The 23984-nt window shown below is 64.5% G+C and overlaps 3 protein-coding genes across 8 annotated transcripts in view; 1 reads left to right on the forward strand and 2 right to left on the reverse strand.

Annotated features, from left to right (window-relative positions):
• Positions 1 to 1868: 1868 nt before the first annotated feature.
• Positions 1869 to 11780, reverse strand: RNF166 (ring finger protein 166). 2 transcript variants are annotated; one of them, XM_047846256.1, is made up of 7 exons: positions 11401 to 11780; positions 10227 to 10352; positions 6263 to 6419; positions 4782 to 4894; positions 4338 to 4452; positions 4145 to 4252; positions 1869 to 2896 (listed from the first exon to the last, which is right to left on the reverse strand). In XM_047846256.1, exons 1-7 carry the CDS (start codon positions 11553 to 11555, stop codon positions 2831 to 2833), a joined length of 840 nt encoding a protein of 279 aa, XP_047702212.1. In that variant the 5' UTR covers positions 11556 to 11780; the 3' UTR covers positions 1869 to 2830. The 2 variants fall into 2 exon arrangements, with proteins under 2 accessions (XP_047702212.1, XP_047702213.1); XM_047846257.1 differs by lacking the exon at positions 10227 to 10352 and having other exon boundaries at positions 11401 to 11773.
• Positions 11744 to 19413, forward strand: CTU2 (cytosolic thiouridylase subunit 2). Its single transcript, XM_047846250.1, has 15 exons — positions 11744 to 11891; positions 12503 to 12586; positions 14883 to 14961; positions 15144 to 15203; positions 16267 to 16327; positions 16833 to 16942; positions 17066 to 17361; positions 17430 to 17565; positions 17722 to 17853; positions 18317 to 18408; positions 18503 to 18597; positions 18681 to 18816; positions 18929 to 18995; positions 19093 to 19151; positions 19281 to 19413. Exons 1-15 carry the CDS (start codon positions 11827 to 11829, stop codon positions 19348 to 19350), a joined length of 1542 nt encoding a protein of 513 aa, XP_047702206.1. The 5' UTR covers positions 11744 to 11826; the 3' UTR covers positions 19351 to 19413.
• The window catches only part of PIEZO1 (piezo type mechanosensitive ion channel component 1), a 53872-nt gene continuing 49269 nt past the window's right edge, over positions 19382 to 23984 (reverse strand). For 4 of the 5 annotated variants that reach the window (XM_047846247.1, XM_047846248.1, XM_047846245.1 and 1 more), the window contains 12 exons: positions 23702 to 23798; positions 23468 to 23615; positions 23151 to 23365; positions 22900 to 23058; positions 22674 to 22821; positions 21129 to 21317; positions 20899 to 20991; positions 20642 to 20814; positions 20446 to 20568; positions 20255 to 20334; positions 19974 to 20163; positions 19382 to 19883 (listed from right to left, as the gene is read on the reverse strand). In XM_047846247.1, coding sequence (XP_047702203.1) covers positions 19634 to 19883; positions 19974 to 20163; positions 20255 to 20334; positions 20446 to 20568; positions 20642 to 20814; positions 20899 to 20991; positions 21129 to 21317; positions 22674 to 22821; positions 22900 to 23058; positions 23151 to 23365; positions 23468 to 23615; positions 23702 to 23798 — 1865 coding nt within the window. In that variant the 3' untranslated portion in view covers positions 19382 to 19633. The remainder of the gene's footprint in view (positions 19884 to 19973; positions 20164 to 20254; positions 20335 to 20445; positions 20569 to 20641; positions 20815 to 20898; positions 20992 to 21128; positions 21318 to 22673; positions 22822 to 22899; positions 23059 to 23150; positions 23366 to 23467; positions 23616 to 23701; positions 23799 to 23984) is intronic. The other variant, XM_047846246.1, reaches the window with a different exon arrangement.

A 23984-nucleotide genomic window follows, 5' to 3' on the forward strand; every position in this document is an offset into this window, starting at 1 on the left:
GGTGCTCGGCACCCTGGGACCAGGTGGTGGCTACGGCACTTTCTGGAACTCCGGGAGGCCGCCAAGGACAGGCGTGAGAAGAGTGACAGGGCTACAAGTCCCCGCCATGTGCAGGCGGTGCTCATCCTGTCTGGGCCCGCACTGGAGACTGGCCGACGGACGCCGTGGGCGCAGTGCTTGGGCCATCGGCTCCCGCGAGGCCCGGATGAGAAGTGCGCCAGTTCCCGGGAGTGCCTTCCCGCCGGCTGCCTTCCTGACAGAGAAGGTCGTAGGTCCAGAGACGCTTTCTAGGCCACGGGGTGCGCTGGGGAACGTGCACCATGAAGGCGCGGGGGCGCCCCGGGCCTGGGGCTGCCTCCCTCTGTGTGGCAGTGGTGGAGATACACTCCGGGGGCGGTCGGCCCTTGCGCTGATCAGGGTGGGAGGGAGACCATGACTTCCAGGAACTCTCGGCCTGAAGCGTGTGTGTGGCGTGAAAGCCCCGGGGGCCTGGCGGGACAGCCCCGCTGCATGTGGGATTCACGCAAAGTACAAGGGAGGCCGATGGTGCTGTGGACTTGAGCCGGAGCGTCCCCTCCCCGACACCGTGGGGTCTGTTGACACGGGTTCCTGTGTCCCGCGTGCCCTGTTAGGGTTCACTCTGATGCTCCCCCCTGGGCAGACTATCCTGGACATGAGTCCCTTGGTCGGTGGTGTATTCTCTGTGGTCCCATGTGGCCTGGGCCTGGGGTGGAGGGGGTTGAGAGGCCACGTGTGGACGCTGTCCTGTGGCTCCCGCGGCTGCGCGGAGGGGGCACAGCTCCACAGGTGTCCTCGGGTGGAGGCAGGGACTCGTCACCACACCTGCTCCCTGGAACCGGCATCCTTGGCCAGTGGGGTCAAAGAGGGAAGGGTGGGGCTAGAGGCTCCTAACAAAGGAGCTAGGGGGTGGCCAGCCTGTCACCACTCTCCTGCCGAGTGACCATTGTGGAGGCTCGTGTGCCTGGCCCTGCTATGGCTCCAAGCTCGGGAGACCCACCTTCTTAGAAGAACAACCCAGAACCCAGCCCTGCCTGGGGAGGCAGCCTGGAAACAGCCAGGGAGAGGGAGGCAGGAGTGTGGCCGCACACCGACCACCAGCTGCCAGGACACTGGCCAGCAGGTGATATTTGTCGGCTTTCAAAGGCCCGAGTGACATGGGGGACAGCAGGAGCCCGTGGCACCAATGGTGGCCCTGAGCACCGTCTCTGGGTGAACATTTCACGTTTGAAGATTTTATTTTTAAATCATCTCTACACCCAACATGGGGCTCGAACTTATGACCCTGAGATCAAGAGTCACGTGCTCCACCGACCGAGCCAGCCAGGCACCCCTGGTTCACATTTAAACGGCTCCTTCTGTCCTCTAGTCACCGAATGAAGCTCTGGGGCCGAGAGCACCAGGCAACACCAGGGAAGCCACCGAGTGGCAGGACCCAGCCGTGGGGACGGTGGCTGCTGATCAAGGGCCTCCCAGAGACCCCGTGCCGGCCGCTGTGGCCACGTCCGGGCCTCAGAGCTAGCCTCGATGAGACCAGCCTGCCGGCCTCAGGGGACTGCATCTCACAACAAGGAAGGAGGTGAGAGCCACCCGCGCCTAGGGTTGCCTACGTTTGTCACGGGGGACCAGACGTGGTTCAAGAACGAGCACGTGTCTGGGACAGGCCGAGACAGGCCGGTGAGCGAGCGCCTCGGGGTGAGGGAAGCCTGGGGAGGGGCCTGGAGCAGGTGCCCTGAGCGGAGCTGTGTGGGGACACACACACCCCTGCAGACCTTAAACAAGGGTGCACACCAGCCCCCACCCCACCGTTAATGCTCCCAGATGAACCCACAGATCGAGGTTGCTATAGATGCTTTGAAACGTTTTATTTACGTTTTTTTTTAAAAGAGCAATAATTTATGCCGTGAACCGAAAAGAGTGAGATGGCGTCTTCCAGCCCCGCCTGTCGTCCCCCGGGGTGGCCTACACGGTCCGTGGTCCGCTTGGGAAGGTGACAGCGGGGCCGAGGCCAGGACCCTGGCAGGAGGAGGCCTGCACTGTGAGCAGCCGGGGGGGGGGCACTGGGGGCTTCTTCCTGGCGACTATGAAAGGGACCCTGGCCACCGCGGTCCTGCGCGCACCCCAGCAAAGCCCCGCGGCCGCGCCAGGGCTCCGAGGTCTGCCCGCCTGTTTCCCTCCCCTGCACTGACCCCACCACTGTTTATTTTTGATTGCTTTTTTTTAAAAAATATAATTCTGTAAATGTTCCATAAAAATACTATTGCCCCTGGTCAAACGCGGGATTGCGGTTTGTAGAGTAGCTGTTCTATAAAATGTGAAAAGGTCCTCACACCGGGTGACGTAGAAAAAGGCCAGAATCTCCAGGCATCACAAAAGCCAGTACCGCGCGCAGAGGGAAAGCACTGCCAGATGCCGGCCAGGGCTCCCCTCCCGCGTTTCCCGTGCAGCGGCCAGGCCTGCGGGACGTGGCGTGGGCAGGACGGGTCTCCGCGCGTACGGGGAGGGCATCATGGCTTTGAGACAGACAGACAGACAGTCGACTGCTCCCAGGCCCAACGAGCCGGCCCTACCAGGGCCACCTGCTCAGCTCGAAGCACCGAAGAAACCAGCAATGCCCGGCCAGGAGCGCTGGTGGCCGCCCCGTGAGGACGCGGGCCGGCGGGCTCGGGGGCCGCCCCTCCTGCGACAACGGAGGCCCCGCCTGGTCCCCGAGGCGCACTCCCACTCGAACGCAGGCGCTGGGCCTCAGGGAGCCCGCACGGCCCCGTCCCCCGAGGCGGGAGGGCTCAGGTCCCGGGGCTGGGCTGTGCCTTCAGTTCTCGGAGAGAGACAGGGCCAGGGCCGCCTGGAAGGCCGCTTCCTCATCGATGCTGTAGTCCTGCAAGACAGGAAGTGAAGACGGGGGTGCAGCAGCGGCCTCTCGGGGCCCCAGACGGGACAGCCACATCCAGAGTCGCGGAGTCACTCTACTGACAGCCCCGAGGGATGTCAAAGTATTGCCCAGCATGGGACCTACATCTGGCTTCCCAACGTTCTTTACAGGGACACCTGACTCGGACACCTGGTTGGGACGCTGGGCGCAGGCGGGTCTGTGGGAGGTGTGAGCTCCTCCTCCTCAGACACAGGTACCAGGGTTCTGAACTGAGCAGAGGGGCAGGGCATGTCCGGGGCCCCTGGCAATTAGGACGGGGTGACAGGGCTGAAAGCAAGTAGCCCCAACAGCTGGGGTGCTGGAGGGTCTGCAGGCCGCGTGGTGGGGGGGGGGGGGGGGGCTGGGGGGGGGGGCTGGGGGGGGGGGAGTGGGACAAGGTTTCTGAAACGCCACAGGTGGGAGAGGGAGGGACAAGGCCGCCCCCCCCCGCAGCTCTTCTCCAGGCACCAGGAGGGAAGCCTGTCCCCTCCCACAGGCACTCTTAGTCCCCAGCCCACCACCATGCAAAGCCTGAGAAGAGGGCTGATGGGCCCAGTGGGGGGCGAGGTGACCAAGCAGAACAAAAGGAGGCCCTGGCGGGACTGCTCAGTGCAGCTCGAGCCCCCAGGCCCTCCAGGGGCCACACATAGGTGGCCCCCGCCCCCAGAAGTCGTGCCCAGCTTCCTTCAAGCTGCTGCCTCAGGCAGGGGCACGGCGAGCTGGGTAAGAATGCAGGCAGGGGGCCAGGGGCGGGGCAGGGAGAGAATGGGGCGGGGCCGTGGGCAGGGGCCAGGGCGAGGCTGGGTGAGAATGGGGCGGGGCCGCGGGCAGGGGGCCAGGGGCGGAGCTGGGTGAGAATTGGGGGGGCCTGCGGGCAGGGGCCAGGGGCGGGGCTGGGTTGGAATGGGGCGGGGCCGCGGGCAGGGGCCAGGGCGAGGCTGGGTGCAAATGGGGCGGGGTCGCGGGCTAGGGGCGGAGCTGGGTGAGAAGGGGGCGGGGTCGCGGGCTAGGGGCGGAGATGGGTGAGAATGGGGCGGGGCCGCGGGCAGGGGCCAGGGGCGAGGCTGGGTGAGAATGGGGCGGGGCCGCGGGCAGGGGGCCAGGGGCGGAGCTGGGTGAGAACTGGGGGGGCCTGCGGGCAGGGGCCAGGGGCGGGGCTGGGTTGGAATGGGGCGGGGCCGCGGGCAGAGGCCAAGAGCTGGGCTGGGCACCTACCACAAAGGTGTCGTAGGAGAACTTGTGCCGGTGTAGCAGGTGCTGCAGGAAGTTGGCGCTCTTGTAGCTGGGGTCCCCCCAGGGCATGGCCGAGCAGATGGGGCACACCTGGAACAGAGGGCCCTACTGAGGCAGCGCTCGGGCGGGAGCAGCCCCCTCCCTGGGTCCGGGGTGGGGGCGGGGTTCCACCCACCACGCGGTTGGGGTCGCTGCGATGGTTGTCCACACAGTGCTTCAGCAGCTCCTGCTGGTCCAGGTTTCGGGCGCCACAGTAGGGGCAAGTGAAGGTGGACCTGTTGGGGACGGCGCTGGGGCGGTGGGGGGAGGTGAGTGGGGGCCACTCCCACTGCCCTCCTGGGCCCTGCCCACCCCTGGGCACCTCACCCGGCACCCCCCTCCCCAGACTCTGGGTCCCCTCCCTTCGCTCAATGTGGCTATGCCCCTGGGAGGGCATCTGTCCAACCCTGGCCTTTCTGGGGACGGCATTCCCCTGCTGGGAGGTGATTTGTGAGCCTGCGTGGCCCCTCCACAGAGGGGACACAACAGCCTCCTCTACCTCCTCAAGGGACAGCAACATGGGCCGGGAGCTGCCCCCACAAGGGACAGGGGCTCTGAGCACTTGGAGCAGGGTGCTTACCTGGGGATGGGCTGGGATGTGGGCACCACGGGGACGAATTTGGGGCAGTTGGCCATTTGCTCCTGGACCTTCATGCAGGAGGAAACATGCACCCTCATCTTGGCCAGCGTCACCTAGGAAGAGGGAGGCAGAGAAGAGGGTCGGGGTCAGGCTCCAGAGGCTGGGAGGACAGTGAGCAAGCAGGCCAGTCCCTGCCCCCGATGCTCGTGGCCCAGCAGTGCTGTGTAAGCAGCGAGAGGCTTCATTTAGGGGCCTGGTGTCTCTGCTGGAGAAGAGACACAGAGTCAGGACACCCCCCCAGCAGGCGCTCACGGCTTCAAGCCATCCGGCCACCAGCCACCAGTCAGGAACACACCTCAGCTGGGATCCCTTGGGGGCTGCAGAGGGGCAGGGGCAGTCCTTGAGGAAACCGGAAGAGCATTTATTTGGGGAAAACAGCCCTCATAACGGAAACTGATGAACAGCGTTCTCTCATAGACAAATGTGATAGAACTCCTTACCAGACTGCACCGAACCCAGCCACAGCACAATCTCCTCAGCCAGGCCCAGGTCACACACTCTGGCCAATGGGGGACACCCGGCTCAGGGCAGGGAAAAGGGGCCTCGGTGGGGATCGAGCGAATGACCGCAGAAAAGGAATAAGCACGGGCGGTAAAAGCCGCCAATCGTGACCCGTCGTCAATGCCCAAAGGCCGGGAGGAAAGGTTTCACAAATGGAAAGCTCGCTCACAGGGCCGAGGGAGCAGCGAGGAGGGTGTGAGCACCCACCCCTGGGCCAGCATCCCACCCAGCTGTCCAGGGTAACCGGAGAAGGGCCTCCAACGGCAGGCAGCCTGGCTCCCAGCTCTGCTCGGGCCGCCACCGTGGCCTGCGTGTGTGGACACATTTGAGAACACGGGGGCGAAGGGCAGGGCCACTGCACACTGGAAACGATGGGAGGGCCCTGCCTGCTCTCTCTCGGAGGGGGGGAGAAGGCCTACCTGCCAGGGAAGAGGCCAAGGAGCCTCACTGCAGAACCCAGGGTGGCCCCTGCGCGCCCAGACCCTGACCTTTAGAACAAAGCAACCAGGGGCTGCTTTTTGTTGTGGTAAGTTGGTACAACCTGCCGAGCTGAGAGATTAAAGTCAAAATCCGCTCCTGGGGTTGGGCTGCTGGAAAGGCAGGCCAGGGTGGGTGACAAAGGCCACCGAGTGCCCCCAAGGGCTGGGGCGTTCAGTACTAGAGATGCTCCCTTCCATTAGGCCTGGGGCCCCGCCCCCCGGGCTGCACTTCCCCTAATCAGCCACACGACCACGGAAGACCCGGGGCCAGGCAGCAGGGGGTGGGGAGAGGGGGGGGGGGGGAATGTGGCCAGGCTGCCGGAAGTGAGTGGTGCTGTGGGGGAGGGGCGGAGCAGTCCAGCCCAGTTCCTCTCTGTGGGAGAGTGGAACCAGAGCCCGCAATCGCCCCGGGAAGGCCCTGGGGGGTTGGGAGGGGGGTACCTTCTTGTTGCAGCCCCTGCAGGGCGCCTTGTAGGATGAGAGCTGCTTCTCCACGTGGGCAGCCTTGTCCACCTTCTTGGGGTCGAACGGCAGGCGGCACAGCGGGCACAGTGGGGACGGGACCTGCAGGCAAGGCTGGAGGCACTCCCCGCAGAACCTGCAGCGGCAGGGGACACCGGCCTGAGCGCGCAGGGCAGCTCCCCTCTGCCGTCAGCGGCGCGTTTCTGGCGACGGTCACTTCTGTTCCTAAATCCTACTGACCCGACGGCTGCCCTCTGGCTAAAAAATGAGCCCAGGTCCCCTCCCAGCTGTGGGCTTCTGGGGCCCGCCGCCATACCCAGGATGCCGGTGCAGCAGTGGCCGTGGCTCCCCAGGACCCGTGCTGGCCCCGCGGCACCGTGCCCAGCAAAAGTCCCAGCCGCGGTGGGAGAGCTCAGCCTGCCCATCTCACGGCCATGTGGTGACAGCGCCTCAGCTGCTCTGGGGACGCGGGGGCAGCGCAGAGGGCCCTGGAGATACTCCACCCACAAAATTCTCAAGAGTGAGATCATGAAAAGTTCTGGGAGAGGAAACCGCAGGGCTCCAAGGGCCAAGACTCATTGGACGAGGCAGGGCCAAAGCTGTCCAGGTTGAGTGTCACCAGCCGTGGGACGGTGCCTGAGCGTGGCGACAGAGGGGCCTTGCTTAGGCTCTTGACTGCTGAGCAGGGATCCTCACGGCCCTGGGCACGCACTCAGGCACCCGAGGCTCTTTGCAGCCCTGAGCTCCTGGCACTGTCCTGGAGATGCCACATCACGAGGACAGCCAGGGGACACAGATGTGCTTGGGCCACGGCAGCAAGCCCTCGCGCCCCCCACCCCCTCAGTGCCGCCTGTCACTCAGGCGGGAGGAAAGCCAGGCAGTGGGAACGCCGGGCTGGAAGACAGCCAGGGGGGCAGCAAGAAGGAACTCGATCCCAGGACCACGTCAGTCCAGCTTCTTAGGAAGCGCCATGGGGACCGCTTAGCCGTGATGCCGACCTAGAATGTGCAGATGCTGACACAGAGCCGCCACAGCCCCAGGGGAGTGAGCGCTCAGCCCCGAGACGGGGCCAGGCCCACACCCACGAGAAACACTGCAGGGCATCAGGGTGAGGCCAGCTGTCCTCTCACCTGTGTGCACCCTGCAGGCGGGGTGGGAGGGACACGGGAGGAGAGGGCTCCCCTGGGTATAGACCACTCCGCCGAGCTAAGCGGTCAGCCTTCTCCCACCTCGTTCCCAGGAAAAGGCAGCTGAGGACTCCTGCTGCCCAGGGCTGGGCCGTCCTCCCACACGCTGGCATCTGGGGCGCCCCCCACCCCCCACCCCAGCTCATCAGCATCTGCACTCACACTGTACGTGAGAAGGCCCGGCTCGGCCTGAGGCCAAGAAAATTCCCAGCAGCCTTTTCCCCACAGCACCCGCCCGTCCCTTACCTCACCCGGTGCGCGCTCCCCAGGCACCCCTGGCAGGCGTGTAACGAGGCGCCCACCCGCCCAGAGCTGGCGCTCTCGCCGCCTCAAGGGTCTGCTCAGCCTAATGGCCGAGGGAGGCCGCCCTCTCCACCCAGTCACTGGAGGAGAGCCCAGCTCCCATCCCAGTGGGGGCCACGGCAGCATCGCCACGAGAGCCACGAGGTGGAAACAAGCCATGTTGTCCGTGGGTGATGGACACACAGACCACAGACGTGTGAAGGCGAAGGAACCCAGGACGAGTGAAGGACTGGAGGACGCCGCCCCGGGGTGAGCCTCGGAATCACCACGCTCGGGACGTGTGGTGTATGATTCCGTTTGCGTGAAAAGTCCAGAACAGACCCACCCGTCACCCGTAGGCAGAAGGTAGACTGGTGGTTTCTGGGGCGGGGGCGCCAGGGTCTGGTTGCTAACAGGGGTGAGGCTTCTTCCTGGGGAGACAGCAGGGATCGAGGGCTGACGGGGGAGGACTGCTCAACACCGCACACTCCAGGCAGCCCTGAACTGTGCACATGAGACTGAATGTCAACAAAGCTGTGAAAACACGCATAGAAGGCAAGGCCACGGGAGCACTCGGGACGAGCCATGACCACGTCGTCAGCGGAAGGCAGGGTCCAGGGCAGGCCTGAGGGCCACGACTCCGACGAGAGATGCACAGGCTGTGTGAAGGGCACCTCTGCCAGCGGGAGGAGGCGGGGAAGCTCGGGTGTCTTGAGAAGGCACGTGGACCCCGCCTGAACCCGGCGGCTCTCTGTGATCAGCCCGCGGCCAGGTGTCCACACTGACTGTGGTGTGCTGAGCGGCGACAGGCAGTGCCCGCCTCTTCCAAGGAGGTTCTGCCCGCACGTGCCCAAGGGGCCGGTGCCAAAGGGCTTGTCCGCGGACAGAGCCAGCCGAGGGGTCTGCTCTCCCACACCGGACCCGCGGGCCCAACTGGAGAAGCCACACGGCCGGCACATGGACTCCAGCGGCACCTGCGATGTGTCACTCCCGCCCCAGCCTCCCGCACGCACTGGTGTGCCAGGATAGGCCAGTGTCTCAGGGGCCCAAGAAGGCAAGCAGGCCGGGCCCTCAGGCACCCGGAGCTGTCCTGAGTGGCAGAGCCCAGCTTCCACAGCCTTTTCGGATGGTGTCGATGGCTCACGTCGTGGTCCCCACGTGCAGACCCAGGTAAGCGCAGGCTCGCTGACAGCCAGGCAAGGACTCCGGGACTCTGCCCAGAGAAGCCTGCTCGCTGGTCTGGGTGCCGATGGGCAGGGGGCTGTAAGGCTCAGCAGTCCCCAGGGTCTCTAAGGTCACTGCTGTAAGAGCACTGGTTGGGGGAGGGGGCGTGGCTAAGAGGCCAGCCTGGGCCTGACCGCCTGGGCACAAACTCTGGCTTTGCCGTGACACTTGGGAACGCGGTCTCTTGTACCAAAGAAAGAATGACAGCACCTACCCCAAGAGGCCATGGCACACAGAGTACTCAAGTCTATCATTCCCTGTGTCCACCCTTAAGAGTCAGTGTTTTGCTTTTTCTAAGACCTGTGCACATGGGCTGCTGGTGAGGACACTGAGGCGGAAGGACCGACGGACAGCGCTGGTAAGGGAATGAAAGGCGGCCAGAGGCCAGAGGGAGCCCGGGGCTGAGCTACCCAAACAGATACAGGCTGTCAGGGGACGGCATCAGAGGGTAATAAACAGCCACGAGGCTTCTGGTTCCAGATGTGACTTACTGCCCAGGATGTCCCTGGGCATGAGAAATAACCAGCTCCCTCTGGGGCTCCTGAGGAGTTCTTGGGAGCTCTGCCACAGGCCTCACTGAGGGCCTCATGACCATGAGCCCCCCACCGTGCCCTCTCCTCTTCTGTCCGGTGCTGCCCACACACGGCCGCTCTCACCATCAGAACCTGTTTTGCGGAGGCAGACTGTTTACAGTTAGGTAGCTAACTGTACCAGACCAGCAGATCTTTTTTAAGGTGAAGCGTGAGCCTTTGAACCTGGGTTTATTTGCACATGTGCCTCCGCGACACCAGAGAAGCAGCTGAAGAAAAGTCAGAGACAGAACAGCCAAGAAAACAAGCCAGCGGGGAGAGCTAGGGAGGAAGTCTTTTACGAAGAAACTGTAAGAAGAGGCTCTGGCGGGACCACCTTAGACATAGGAGAGAGAGCTCAGGTTCTGCCAAGAAGAACATGGGTCGGGGAGGGGGTTATAGGAGATGATGCTTCCACAGCAATCCTGTATAGGGCTGAATTCTAAAGACCACATTTTAAGAAAAGACTTACTTAGACAAAAAGAGAGAGAACACAGATTTGTGCCCACCAGGAGACTGGAATGCTGTGGCCCAGGGCTGGGTAAGTGCTGGTGCCAGGGGGATGAAATCCAAAGACCAGGAGAGGCTTTCTAAAGCTGGTCCCAGGAGAAGCCTTACCGTTCTCTCAATCATGGACTAAAAAAATGCAGAACACATCTTAAAACACCCACCAGTGCTTACAAGAAAGGAGTCCTGTCCAGAGGCTGCCTCCGACAAAATGTCACAAGTGGCATGAGAAAGTGAGGTCCGGTGCCCTTCTCCCCAAGTTGGCCGTGCTCTCCTGGTGCGGGCAGGTGCCCATGCTGCCTGGGGGGGGGGGGGGGGGGGGGGATGGTGAAGGCTTTCTGGATCCTCACACTGTCCCAGGGTGATGAGCAGGCACACACGTGCCCCGCAGTTCCAGCTCCATCTTCGTGTCAGCAGCCTCCCAAGTTGGCTACTGTTGGTTACAAAATACTCCAGGGGAACCTACGAGCCCGGTGCACCTCCGCCCAGCCCCCCCGGGGTGAAAGCCCCGCCTCCTCCGTAGCCCCGAGTGCTGCCAACCAAGCCCTCCCGACCCGCTCCCCGCCCTGCTAATTTCACTCAAGAGCTGTTCTATTCAGCCAGGAGAGAGTCGCAGAGTAGACCCTGATCTCGGCTCCCTTCCAACAAGGCTGGCAGCTCCGAGAAGACTTGAGCGCAGCTCTCAGCTGGGAGGAGAGCCACATCCTCCTCAGGTTTCTGTTGCTGAAACACCCTGCAGGAGCCCACTGTAGGCCCTGGTGCAGTCGGAAACCCTGGTCGCCCAGGACGGCCTGGCTGCTCAATGACGGTTAAGATTCAAGTTCTCCATCAAAACAAAAGAAAACATCGCAGGAGTCCAAACAAGCCCCTCTCCTAACTTTAGGGGAGTCCTGTCCTCTGCAGTCAAGACAAGCAGACAGCGGGTCCGAAAAGGAGTTGGTAGCAGAAACCACAAGACATTTATTTACAAATGCCAACCCCGGTCTCCGGTGGACCGGATCGAAGGCGACTGGCGCAGAGGTCGCTCTCCGTCCTCGGAGGACCCAGATAGGTCCGCGCGAGCCGTCAGCAGACCCCAGGGGCCCCGGGACCGGGCAGGGCTGCAGGTCGCCCAGCGCGCCGACCGGATGGTCGGGTCGCCCGGGACTGGCGAGCAGGAGGCTGGGCCGGGGCGAACCCGGACGGCGCTGCGCAGGGAGCCCCGCGCCCCCGCCTGAGCCCTCCGCGCGCCTGGCTCCCGGGCTGCGCCCGGCGGCCGCGGGCCTCGGGCCCCTTCCGGGGCGGGCGCGGATCCCCTCCCCGCAGCGGCGTCCCGGCCCCGCGGCCTCCCGGAGGCCGGCGCACTCACGTGTGGCCGCAGCTGCCGATGGCCACAGGCCGGTGGTACACCTCCAGGCAGATCGGGCAGCTGTACTGCGCCTCCAGGCCGCTGTCACCGCCCGCCGGCCCGCCCGGCGGCTGCCGCTGCTGAGCCGAAGCCACCAGGCTGCGGAACATCGCCATCCCGGGGCCAGGCCTGCCGCCGCCGCTGCCCCTGTTCCGGCCCGGCCCGGCCAGCTCGGAGCGTCACGGCCGCGACGGCGCCGCGCTGACGTCATCAGGGCAGCGCCCCGCCCCGGGCCCGCTCGTCAAGACCGCGGCGCCGCGGTGCTGGCGCCGTCAGCGCGCGCTCCGCCCCCAGCCGGCCTAGCGCAGTCCGGACGGCGTCCCGGTGACGTCATCAGGACGCGTCTCCTCGTCGCCGCCGCTTACTACGGTGGGACCCAGCGCCGCCATGTGCCAGGTTGGCGAGGACTACGGGGACCCGGCGCCCGAGGGACCGCCGCCGCCGCGGCCTGGGTGAGAGCCGGGCGTCCGCACCGGCCCCTCTCTTTCCCGGCGCCGTCTGCCCGGGGAGCTGCGCTCCGGGAAGCCAGGAGACGGCCGGGGGCCCGGAAGCCCTGGCGTCCCAAGCGGGGGCTGCACCTCGTTCCGCGGCACCCGGGGAGTGCCCGTGTAGCCGGCGGTGAACACCCCAGGAGGGGGCTCCCTCTGCCCGCTGGCACTTGTAATTCTGGCCGCCAGTGCGGACGGCTCCAGCGCTGACCGAACTTTCCGTAGTCGAAGAGGAGGTCGGCCTCCCTGTCGCTTCCACGCACTGGTTCCATTTCTCCCCTCCAGATCCACACGGGGCAAGCGGTGGTGTGTCATGCCTGCCTTGGCGAGATTGACAGGTGGCCTTTATGTGCTTTCCTGGGCTGGCTTTAGCAGACTAAGATACCCCCCACGGCCGTCGTCTTTTTTCATACTGGTAGTTAGGGTAAGGCACAAGCCTTGGCTGGTGTGTGTACAGCTGCCCTGAAGAACTCCTCATACGCCAGGTTGGGGTGAGAAAACGGGCCGCCGCCTCCTCAGAGTCTGCCCGGAGGGAGGTCTGCAACCTGTGTTCTTGCCTCCTTCTTCCCCCCAAGCCTCCGAAGCCGTGAGCTGAAGTGTGTGAAGTGCAAGGAAGGCGTACCCGTTGTGGTGATCCGAGCCGGAGACGCCTTCTGCAGGTGAGGCGTGGAGGTGGGTGGGAGGCAGACACGGGGTGACTCGGCAGCCAGGATTGCCCCCATCTCTGTGTCTTGACCTCTTGCTTTAAAGAGCATGTAATCACCTTACTTGTACTTCTAACATCGCTCCCGGTGACTCTGGTGAGTGGGGGTGGGGGTATTGGTTTGCTGCATGGGCACCCCATAATTCTCCCATTATCCAGCTCTGGATTCAGTGGCAGGAAGGTATGTGATGGCTCTTAAGGGGACAGTTGGCAGTGAGGATGAGGTGAGTTACGGGCAGGATGAGCATCTCGGGGCAGATTAGAGCATCCTGGGATCTTGGCCAGCTGCTCTGAGGGCCACTTTACTTGTGTGGGATGGAGGGAGGTTTGCAGCTTTCTTCAAGCTCTGAGGTGGGGGGGGGGGGGGCGGGACTTTGGAGGGGAGCAGAGGAAGCTGATTCCCAGAGGACCTTGTTATGAACATGCTCTGTTTTCTCTGAAGCCGTCTTGTGGCCCCTGACTTGTCAGCAGTGAATCAGAGCTCCTCCAACACCTGTTCGCTTCCCCTGGGTTCACAGCGCCATGAGGGCAGGACCAGGCTCCTGGTTTATCTGTGTTAATTGCTGCGGACGTTTCGTGCTTTGGGTGGGAGACGAACCTTTGTTGAATGAGTGACCAGCTCATGTTTTTAAAATTAGTCTCCAAGAGTCTTAGACTCTACTTTCCAGAATGTTCCAAAAGGGAAACTGAAGGGACTGAGCTTTTTGTTTCTTTTTTTCCCTAAAACTTTCTCCTCCCCAGCCATCTTTTGGGAACCCAGTGGACTTGGTGTGTGCCACTAGAATATACATTTTAAGCAAAGAAGGCAAGCTTTGATCACTTAGAACATCAAAAAGTGACGATTGTTCCAGGGCACCTGGGTGGCTGTCGGTTAAGCATTCAACTTCAGCTCAGGTCATGATCTCACGGTTTGTGAGTTTGAGCCTCACATCGGGCTCTGTGCTGTCAGCACAGAGCCTGCTTCAGATCCTCCATCCCCCCTCTCTCTCTGCCCCTCCCCTGCTTGTTCTGTCCTTCTCTCTCAGATAAGTTCTTAAAAGAAAAAATATTAAGAAGTGATGATTGTTCTAAACAGAGAAGAGGCCACAGCAGCTCCTTCTGGGCTGAGAGCTCCCCCTGCCTGTGGGCAGCGACAGGGTTCTCTTTGTGCCCCGTGAAGTGGGGAGTGAGTCAAGCATCTGTTGGTTTCGGGGGTCTGCCACGCCTGACTTTCTTGGGAGTCACTGCCCGTGGCTGGTCACCTAGGGTCCCAACATTTTATTAAACACTGAGTTGAGTTACAAAGGACCCGGGGTCACCCCTCCTTGTGGTGTCTGTTCAGCGGTGGGGGTGGGGATTGCTGTAGACACTGATGTGTCTTAATGGGAAAAAGAAAGTAGATTTAGGGGTGCAGCCCCAGGTGTGGGGCGGTTGTAACGGAGCCACCTTGCTCCCTCTTTTCAGGGTGCTGTCTTTGACCCTGACTCCCTGCTGGGCTTGCCAGGGAGCTTTCAAATGCAAGTGCCTGAGCCTCACTGTGGCACGTTCTGCCGTATTTGGCCTGAGTGATTCTAACCTGTGGCCAAGGCTGAGCACTTCTGACCTAGTGAACATGAGAACCAGCTGGGAGGTTTATCATCAACACAGATTCCCAAGGCCTGTGGTTCTGAGTGCTTTGATTCTGTAGGTTTGAAGAAGCAGCTAGGACTGTGCGCTTGGCACGAGCTTCCCAGCCTTTCTGGTCCAGGTGGGATCAGCTCATTGGGCCAGTGTGGAGCTTTGGGACGCCCCCACCACACAGCCTGTTCAGGGCTCCCCCTTCACCCAGAGGGATAGTACTTCTCCCCATGGGGGTCCCAGAAGGGACCTTCAACTCTGCTTAGGGGAGGGTCGGGCTGGCCTTGCCCTGCACTTTCCGGTGTCCGTCTGTTCTGCCAGCCGGGCCCTCCTGAGCGTTTGGGGGTGCGGGTGGCACCGGGGCTGCGAGCCCCTCGGGCATCAGTTCACACGAGTAAGGGTTGCTGGGGACCAAGGGAGGCCTCCCTCGCAGCGTGGGGCTGATCGCGGGGCAGACCCAGCTGGCGAGAACCCCGTAAGCTTGGCTTCCCTTGGCAGTTGCTGGGCAGAGCCTTGGTCAAGATGCTTCCGGTCAAAGCCGGAAGTTGGTAAAAGAAGGGGCACGCCAGGCAGAGTCTCGGGCCGCCTCCCCGTCTGGGCGAGGAGGTGGGCCGCCCGGGCAGCGCCCCCGCAGCTGCTGCTTGCTTGTGTCGCAGGGACTGCTTCAGGGCGTTTTACGTCCACAAGTTCAGAGCCGTGCTGGGGAAGAATCGGCTCATCTTTCCAGGAGAGAAGGTAGCGTGTGGGGTGACCCCTCTGTGGGGTCCCCAGTTGGAAAGCCCAGCCCCCCCCCCCCCCGGGCCCCGGCTCTCAATCCCCGTGTCCCTTCCCACTGTCGTGCACGGGTGGTGGGGGAGATGGTGGACACGCTCCTGTTGGAGACGCGGTGCCCTCCAGCGACGTTCCTTCTCCCTTAGGTGCTCCTGGCGTGGTCTGGGGGGCCTTCATCCAGCTCCATGGTCTGGCAGGTCCTTGAGGTACATCCCTCCAGCATCTTCTAGGGGCCTTGCTGCTGCCCGGCTAAGCTCCAGGGTCGGGGGCCCTGCCCTGAGGGGCTCTTGCCTGGAGCTTGTGGGAGCAGCCCGCCAGCAGCCGGGACAACCGGAGGGTTCCTCGATGTGTGTACAAGAGGTGCCCGTGCTGGGGCTGCGTCTGGAGTGACCCAGCTCTGCCTCGGTTTAGTACTTTGCTGACCGTGTAGAGTCATTATCACCAGAACGGTGTCGCGGCACGGTGGAGCATCGCTTGGGGTGTTGTCAGGTCATGGGCTTCCCCCCGGTCCTGGGTGGAGGACGAGACTGTGACATAGGAGCAGGTGCCTTGGGGAACCCAAAAGGGGTCCGGCCTGGCTGGGGATGGGCAGCCTCCTTGAGAAGTTTAAGGAGAGACCCGAGTGAGCAGCGGGGCCCCCAGGTGGCTAAGTCGGGTGGGGAGCCGGAGTGAGGAAGGTGCTCTGGGTGCAGAGCTGGGCTCCAGGCGGTCGGCGGCCTGCGCAGAATGCTGGCTGCCTCGGGGGTCTTGACCCGGGGCTGGGACACACAGACCCTGTGCGTTCCCCTTGAGAGGCACAGATTAGAGGGGCTGCGGCCATGGGGGCGGTCTGTCCTGGGGCCCCCGGTGTGGTGCGTCTGGTTGGTGCTCCACTCTCGCGTCACGGCCCACTGAACCTGGCCTTTTGTCTGGCACCTGGTGGCCCCCTTCCCTCTGACTGGTAGTGCCTGGATTTTCTGCTGTTCCGTCGCACTCTCGGTGGCCAGAGGTGCTTGGGTAGGCCACTTCTTGGGACGTAGCCAGGAGGGAGGGACTGACTCGTGAGGAGCAGGTCGTGCGGGGGCAGTGAGATACGCAGGCAGGCCACCTTGACCCACGTGGCCTCCCTGTGGGGCCTGACAGCACCTCCTCTGAATGGCCTGTCCACCCCACGTGGGGGTCAGCACCACTTCCCAGGGGGCTTCAGTCGAGGTAGAGAATGGTCTGTGCCGGGAAACTGTCCTGTGTTTTCTAACTGGGGGGCTGAGCTCCTGTCCCTTTTCTCTCCAGGGCCTGAGTCGAGATTCTGCCAAACGACTGCGTTTCGTGCCGGGGGTCATCTACGTGGATGGTGCGTGTGGCCACCCTCACCCCTACCCCGCTGCTCAGGATGAGCCCCACTCAGACAGCGGGTGCTGTGACCTTAGCAAGGCCCTGCTGGGGGCAGTTTTTGGAGACAGCGCGCGTGTCCGGCCAGAAAGGCACGGTTGTCGTCTTAACACAATCCGCTTTATCAGAGTCAGGCCGGAAGGGCCCCAAGTGAGACGGAGGGGCCCCGAGAGGGATGGGCGAGTTCGCTTCCCCAGGGCCCAGTCGCTAACCTGCCCCCCGCCTTGCTCCCTTGAGATAGGCTCCCAGGTGGATCTCTGGCACTGTGGTCAGTCAGGCCTCCCCTCCCCACACCTCCCTGTGCCATGACCGTGAACCCACTGCCCGCTCTGAAAATGCTCCCCCAGGAGAACAGGTTGGCTGTTGTTCCTGCAGAAAAGCCGCATAGGATGTCTCACACGGCATTGGCCCTGTCCCGTCTCCGGCTCTTCTGTAGCCGTGACTCCTTCCCGCCTGCCGTTTTTCAGAGGGAGCGGCTTGTGGGCAGAGCCCGGAGGACAGAGCGAAAACTGTGGCTGAAATGAAGCTGATCCTGCAGACCCTCGGCTTCCCGTGGCACCTTGTCGCCTTGGAGGAGGTGGGCGGGCCTGTGTCTGATAAGGCCCCTGGAGGGTGGGCTCCTGGGGTGTACGCGAGGGGCCTGTTGAGTCGCGGCACGCAGGGGTGGGCTGGGCCTTACGCTGTCCCCCTGCCCCGGAAGGTGTTCGGTCTGTCGCCGTCGGTGCTGCGCTGCTCTGCCCAGGAGCCGGTGGGGGCCGTGGGGACCTACAAGGTGGCTGTGGACAGTTTCCTCCAGCAGCAGCACACGCTAGGGACCGAGAGGGCAGGGGGCAGCCCCAGCCCCGCCCAGGGAGAGGAGCGGCTGAGCCCTCCTGGCACCCAGGAGTCCCAGGATCCGGCGGGGCCACCGCCAGCCGCCCAGACCGAGGCTCTGTCCCGACTGTTTGGGTCCGTGAAGACGCTGACGGCCAAAGAAGAGTTTCTGCACACCCTGCGGTAAGCCCCCCGCCCGCCCGGGGTCTTGGCCTGGCTTCACCTGGACCCTGAGACCCTGTGCTCTCCAGGACGCACCTGATCCTGCACGTGGCCCGGACCCATGGCTACTCCAAGGTGATGACAGGAGACAGCTGTACCCGCTTGGCTATCAAGCTCATGACCAGCCTGGCGCTGGGCAGAGGGGCCTTTCTCGCCTGGGACACGGTATGCGGGTGCAGGCCTTTCAGGGACCCTGTTGGCCCCTGTCACTTGGAAGTAGTGTCGAGAGTCAGCCCCGGGGTCTCCCTCGCGGAGCAGGGAAGGAGGGACTGCGAGCCCGTCTGGTGGGGGTGGTGAGGGACGTGCCCCCGCCCCCCGCAGGGCTTCTCAGATGAGCGTCACGGTGACGTGGTGGTGGTGCGGCCCATGCGCGACCACACGCTGAAGGAGGTCGCTTTCTACAACCGCCTGTTTGCTGTGCCTTCCGTCTTCACCCCCGCCATCGATACCAAGGTGAGCTGCGGGAGCTGGGCGGGCCCCCGCCCTTCGGCATGGGGTCAGAGGTCGCCAGCACCCCTCGGTGACCTGAGCCGTGTCCAACTGGCTCTCAGACCTCAACACAGCGGCGTGCCCGGCATTCTGGGAGCAGACGCAGGGCACTCCCCCGCAGTGCGGAGGTGGACTGCTGTCCTCCAGGAAGAGGGGGTGTGCCGGGGGGCGGTGGGTGGCTGGCCCCCAGGTGCCTGCGTCTCTGGGAAGGGCTCGCAGGTGTAGGACGGGCAGGACTGATCTTGGAGAAATCTGACGGCACAATCTGTGAGAGCCACTGCGTTCAGCAACCGGGACGCTTCAGAGGCGGGTGCTCCGGCCGACTCCAGCCCTGACGTGGCGCTCGTGGGGGCTGCCAGCGTGAAGCTGTGGCCCCTCGGCCCGGCCTGGGGCGCCACGCCTGCGGCCCTCATCTGATTCCCCTTAGGCCCCCGAAAAGGCCAGCGTCCACCGCCTGATGGAGGGCTTCCTGCTCCGGCTGCAAGCCCAGTTCCCGTCTACCGTCAGCACCGTGTACAGGTGCGTGTGCGCGCGAACACCCGTGCCGGGGTCGGGTTGTGGGAGCGGAGCCCCAGCCTGACGGTGCCTCGCGCCCTGTCTGCCACACCCTCAGGACGAGTGAGAAGCTGGTCAAGGCCCCCCGCGACGGCTGTGCCGCCGGCCCCCGCTGCCTGCTCTGTATGTGCACGCTGGACGTCGACGCTGCTGGTCCGTGTGGAGGGGGAGGGGCCCCGGCAAGTGGGAGGCGGGGTCCGGTCCCCAGCAGATTCTCAGCTTTTCTCTGCCTGCAGACAGCGCCACGGCTTTCGGGGCCCAGACCTCCAGTTTCTCCCAGACGCAGCCCCCCACCCCGCGGGCTGGGGCTGGAGCATCCACAGAGGTGGGCGGCGCCCAGGACTGCTGCCAGGGGGCTGGGCCCTGCGGGAGGTAAGGCCCGCCCCGTCCTGCCACCACGGCCGGCCCCACGCAGCTGTCCGGGGCGGGGGGTGGCACTTCCAGGGCCTGGGCGAGGTGGTCACGTACAGCTCTGCTCCCGCAGGGAGGACTCCCGAGCCTGGGTCATCGAGCAGCTGTGCTATGGCTGCCGTGCGAACATGAAGGATGTGGTGAGTGGTTCCCGCCCACGGGTGGTGACAGGAGAGGTCCACCCCCTGGGCTCTGTGCCTCACGGCCCCTCACCCACGGCGGTGCTCTCTGTCACAGCCCTCCTTGGACCTCCTGCCACCCTACATCTTGGCCGAGGCCCAGCTCCGCAGCCAAAGGTACCGGCTAGCCACACAGCTGGGGGAGCCCCCTTTGTGTGTGTGTGTTGGGGGGGGGGGGGCTGGCGGGGAGGGTCCTTCTGGGCCTCTGCACCTGGCGGCAGGTTCCCAGCGTGTGGCTTCCCCCAGGGCCTCGCAGGAGATCCAGGAGTATCTGGTGGAGAACGGTGCTGGGGAGACGCACACCGCCGAGAGCTGAGCCTGGGGCCGCCAAGAGCCGGGGGCGCGGATCGCATAAATAAAAATACTTTTAATTAGAAAACCCTACAGTACTCGTGGGGAGGGGAAGGCTGGACGCCCCAGCCCCAGCCCAGCGTGCCGGCCGCGTGGGGCCCTCGGGGACGAGGAGGCGCCCTGGGCCGGGCGGGGGAGGGGCCACAGCTTCCTTCCTTCCTTCCTTCCCTCCTTCGTTCCGGCAGCAGCATCGGGGCCCGGCGGTCTGCCGGGCGGCTCCTTCCTGCCTGGGTGCGGGGCCCCGGCTCCTACTCCTTCTCGCGGGTCCACTTGATCATGGTCTCGGGCGAGCGGTACAGGAAGATGAGCTTGGCGTAGAGCTCCTCCTCCAGCTCCAGCTCGCGCGTCTCCCGCACCAGGAAGATGTCCTGGCAGAGCTTGAGGATGCGGTCCACGCAGGGCAGCTCCTCAAACATGATGGAGTGGGAGATCTCGCTGAAGAAGCCACGCACGAACTTGCCGATGACCAGCACGATGGACACGTAGAGCCCCATGATCCTGCCGGGCGGGGGCGGGGGCGGGCTGAGTCCTGGGCCGCGGAGGCTGCAGCCGCCGCCGCCCGTCCGCCTTTGCGCGCAGCACACTCACCCGTAGCCGGCCAGGAAGCCGAGGCTGGGCGGGCTGACCTTGTCGCTGAAGATGACCATGGGGAGCAGGTTGCATTCGGCCTGGCAGTCCTGCAGCTCGATGACCCACCACTCCAGGAAGCCGGCGGCCCCCGAGCCCACGCGCTCCCTCCGCAGCTGGATGCGCACTCCGAGGTAGTCGGCCTCCTCGTCTGGGGCAGAGCCAGGGTCCGTCAGGGCCCCCACCCTTGCCCGGGGTGGCGCCAACCCCCCACTCGCATGCACTCGCTGTCACACACTCACTGGGCTGCAGCTGCTTCACGGGGTTGGCCTCGGGCCCGTTGGGAGCACGGATGTACTTTGGGAAGAGATTGGGGATGACCCTGCGGGGAGAAGGGGCGGGAGTCAGGCCCAGCGCCCCCTCCCCCACTCACACCGACTGGTCCCAGGTGCCCTCGGGCAGGCCCCGCCCCCCAGCGCTCTCCCCCACTCACACCGACTGGTCCGAGGTGCCCTCCAGCAGGCTGGCCAGCTGCCTCCGCTCGCTGCTATTGGCAGCCAGGTCCAGGGTGTGCTTCTCGTTGGTGTATTCCACGGTGCCGCCCTTGGCCAGGTCCCTACGGGCCAGGACACCGCGTGACCCACGGCGGGCCACACCCCACCCGGGTCCTGCCCCAGCCCGGGCCGCACCTCTGGAAGTTCCAGGTGAAGCGCAGGGTGATGTCGGCGGTGCCGTTGTACAGCTCCCGCTTCATCTGGGCCCGGCTGGGCGGGCTGATGCGCCACAGCGCCCCGGAGCTGCCCTCGATCTGCGCCGTGACGATGTCCTCGGGGCTGTACTGGCTGATGAACTGCATGGCCAGCTGGGCCCAGGGGGCACTTGAGCGAGCGGCAGCCCCCTCCACCCCGCCCCCCGCCCCCGCAGGTGCAGCCCGGGGCCCACTCACAGGGTTCGGGTCGAAGTGTCGGGACAGCTCCTCATAGGCCTGTTGCGTGAAGGGCACGATGGACGGCTGCTGCGCGCTCATGGTGAACAAGGGCTGCGGTGAGGGGACGGTGTGACGCTGCAGGGAGCCCCTGGGCCCCTGGCTGCCAGCGCCGCGTGGAACTCTAAAGACGAGTGGTGTGGGACTGGCCCACCGTCCTGCTCCCCGGCTGGGACAGACCGGTGGCTCACCTCGTAGCCACCCAGCTTGAGGGTGACGGTGACGTCGATCGGCTGGTTGACGACGCCGACCACGGAGCGCACCAGGGACATAAAGAGCAGAGGGAACCAGATGATGGCCACGAGGAACAGGATGATGAGCCCGCCCATGCCGTACTTGACCACCTTCTTCTTCTTCTGCCCCTTGGGCTGCGGGTATTTCTGGGGGGCGGGGTGTGGGTCAGGGCCTCAGCTCTGCCTGCCCCCCCGCCCCGTCCCGGACTCCCACCCCCTGCTGCTCCGGGGCCCGTCCTCACGTGGCCACAGCCTGGAACAGCACTTAGCGTGGCCTCTGCGTGCACAGACACCGGCCAAGTACAGCCGAGAACCCAGAAACAGACCCTCGCGCCGAGCGAGGAAAGGATAGGCTCGTCAACGGTTGTGCTGGGACAAACGGACACCGACACACCAGAGAGATGGGACGGTCAGTAAAACTCCCAGGGGCAAAGTTTCATTCCTCAGGACCTGGTGAGAGGTTCTCGGACCTCACACGAGCACGAGCACCAGCAGAAAACTGGACGTCAGAGAAAGACTCCTGTGTTTCAGGGGAGGGGGAGAGACCGTGGAGAGAGAGCCCGCAGAACGGGAGGCTTCGGGGCAAATCCTGCCTGAGAGGGGCTATAGCGTCCAGAAGTTCTTGTAAGTCAACGATAAGACGACAGACAACCCACGGACGCAAGGGGCAAAGCAGACGACCGACAGGCACGGGAGAAGAGTGTCACCGTCACGAGCCATCAGGGCCACCAGAACCAAGACTGCACTGAGGCGGTCACCTCTCAGTCACAAGTGCTGGCGAGGACGTGGGGAGACCGGCAGCCCCCACGCCGCAGAGGGGGGGAGCGGGGCGGCCGAGGGGCTGAGGCATCCACAGCAACACTCGCTGCGATCAACAAAACAGAAGCCCAGCCTCCTTCACAGTTTGGAATGGTGGCGTAAGAAAGGTGGCTCAGTCACGTGATAAAACGCTGCTCGGCCATGAAAACCCCAAGTCCTGACACAGGCCACGCGGACGGCGCTTTGAACCCCCTAGAACGAAAGAAGCCGGAACCGGGCTATGGGGCACGTGACTGCATGTGCACGAACCTTCTGGAACAGGCAAATCCCTGCAGCCAGGGGTTCTTGCTGGAGCGCTGGGCCGGGTTTAGACCCGAGGGGACAGTGGCACAGCTCGGTGACCGTGCTATGCGTCGCTGAGTTGTACAGGTGGATGGGGCAGGTTCTGCGCCCACCGTCCCCCAGTAAAGCTGCTAACGGGACCTCGGCTGATACTTGGTGCCCAAGACCAGAGGCCAGGCCTCTTCTGGGTATTTGCTCAGACCTCGGTCAGCTGCCTGTTCCCAACAGGGTCAAGTTCACCGTTCCCTGTAAGAGGCACCTTCTGGCCTCATGTGGTCGTGGGTTGGCAGCCCCCAGGTGAGGGGTGGGGGGGACCACCAGCACCACCTGGTTGTCGTGTGGCCCATCTGCCCCAGTGGGGAGCGACCAGTGTCCCTCACTACCCGCCTTAGGCCCGGGCACCTTCTCGGTCTCTCGGCTGCACTTGATGATGAAAACGTTGGCGTAGATGTCCTCCACACACATCCAGCTGGAGAGGGACAGCGTGGTGTCCGTCCACACCCAGTCCATCACGGCCCGCAACTCCACCAGGAACGGCACGAGCCGGAAACTGCCGGGGGCGGGCACCATCAGGACAGCCCGCGGGAGACCGCCCCGCTCCCGGCGCCCCGCGCCCGCCCACACTCACCCCTGGAAGAGGAAGAGGTTGAGGTGGTTGTACTTCTTGGTGAGGAAGTTGCCCAGGATGCGGGTGGGGTAGCCGCAGCGGATCTGGTAGGCGGACAGGGCGAAGTAGACGCACTTGACGAAGTACCACAGCTGGGCCACTGCGTTCTGGCTGAACATCCTGCAGGGGCGGGAAGGCCAGGTCAGGGCGCCCTGCCCGAGGCCGGAGCCCCAAGGTCTCCGGGCCCAGCGCCGGCCCGGCCAGACACCCACCTCTCGGTGACCGCGGGCAGAATGAGGAACATCCAGAGGTGGATGGCCAGCACCAGGACCACCTGGAAGGCCAGCTTGCCCAGCACCGTCTTGCGGAGGTAGAGGGCGCGGTCGATGACCATGGTGCTGAACTGGATGAGCAGCATGACCAGGAAGGCCTCGGGCACCTGGTCGTCTGACAGTGAGGACGTGATGTCTGTGGCTGCCGAGTGTTTCTGTGCCGGGAGAGCAGAGGTCGGGGGGGGGGTGGGGGGAGTGGGGTGGTGGCGGGGGGAGTGGGGTGGTGGCGGGGGGTGGGGGTTGGGCTCTGTGCTCACCCCAAAGGCCCAGAAGCCAAAGATGATGATGATGAAGTCAACGACGTCGGCCAGGAACATGAGAGCGTAGACGTCGGTGGCCGCGCGGTACTGGGTGTGCAGGATGTCGTGGAAAAAGCAATGCAGGGGCCGGTACACGCTCTGGGCCCTGCAGGCGGCGGTGGGCTCAGTGCGCGGCGCCCCCAGCTGCGCCCTCCCACCCGCCCTGGCCCGGGGGCTGCCGCGGTCACTCACAGGACCAGGCAGCAGCTCTGCAGTCGGAGCCCCAGGGCTCTCGCCCTTTCCCGGGGGCGACTCCACCTCTCGCTCCCCGGGGCCGCCGCCACGCCTTCTGTGGGAGCAGCCACTGCTGACGGGAGCCCTGGGGGCGCCGGGCCCAGCTCTGACTCCCGGCCACCCCAGACCACCCCCCAGGGGGCTGGATCACCCCACTTGACGGACCAGCAGGCTGGGATGAACACAGAGACGTCCCCAGGTCGCTGGCAGTGGGCCAGCCGGGGCTGCGTCACCTGCCACG

Source organism: Prionailurus viverrinus, unplaced genomic scaffold (assembly GCF_022837055.1).
Source record: "Prionailurus viverrinus isolate Anna unplaced genomic scaffold, UM_Priviv_1.0 scaffold_38, whole genome shotgun sequence".
Classification (NCBI taxonomy): domain Eukaryota; kingdom Metazoa; phylum Chordata; class Mammalia; order Carnivora; family Felidae; genus Prionailurus; species Prionailurus viverrinus.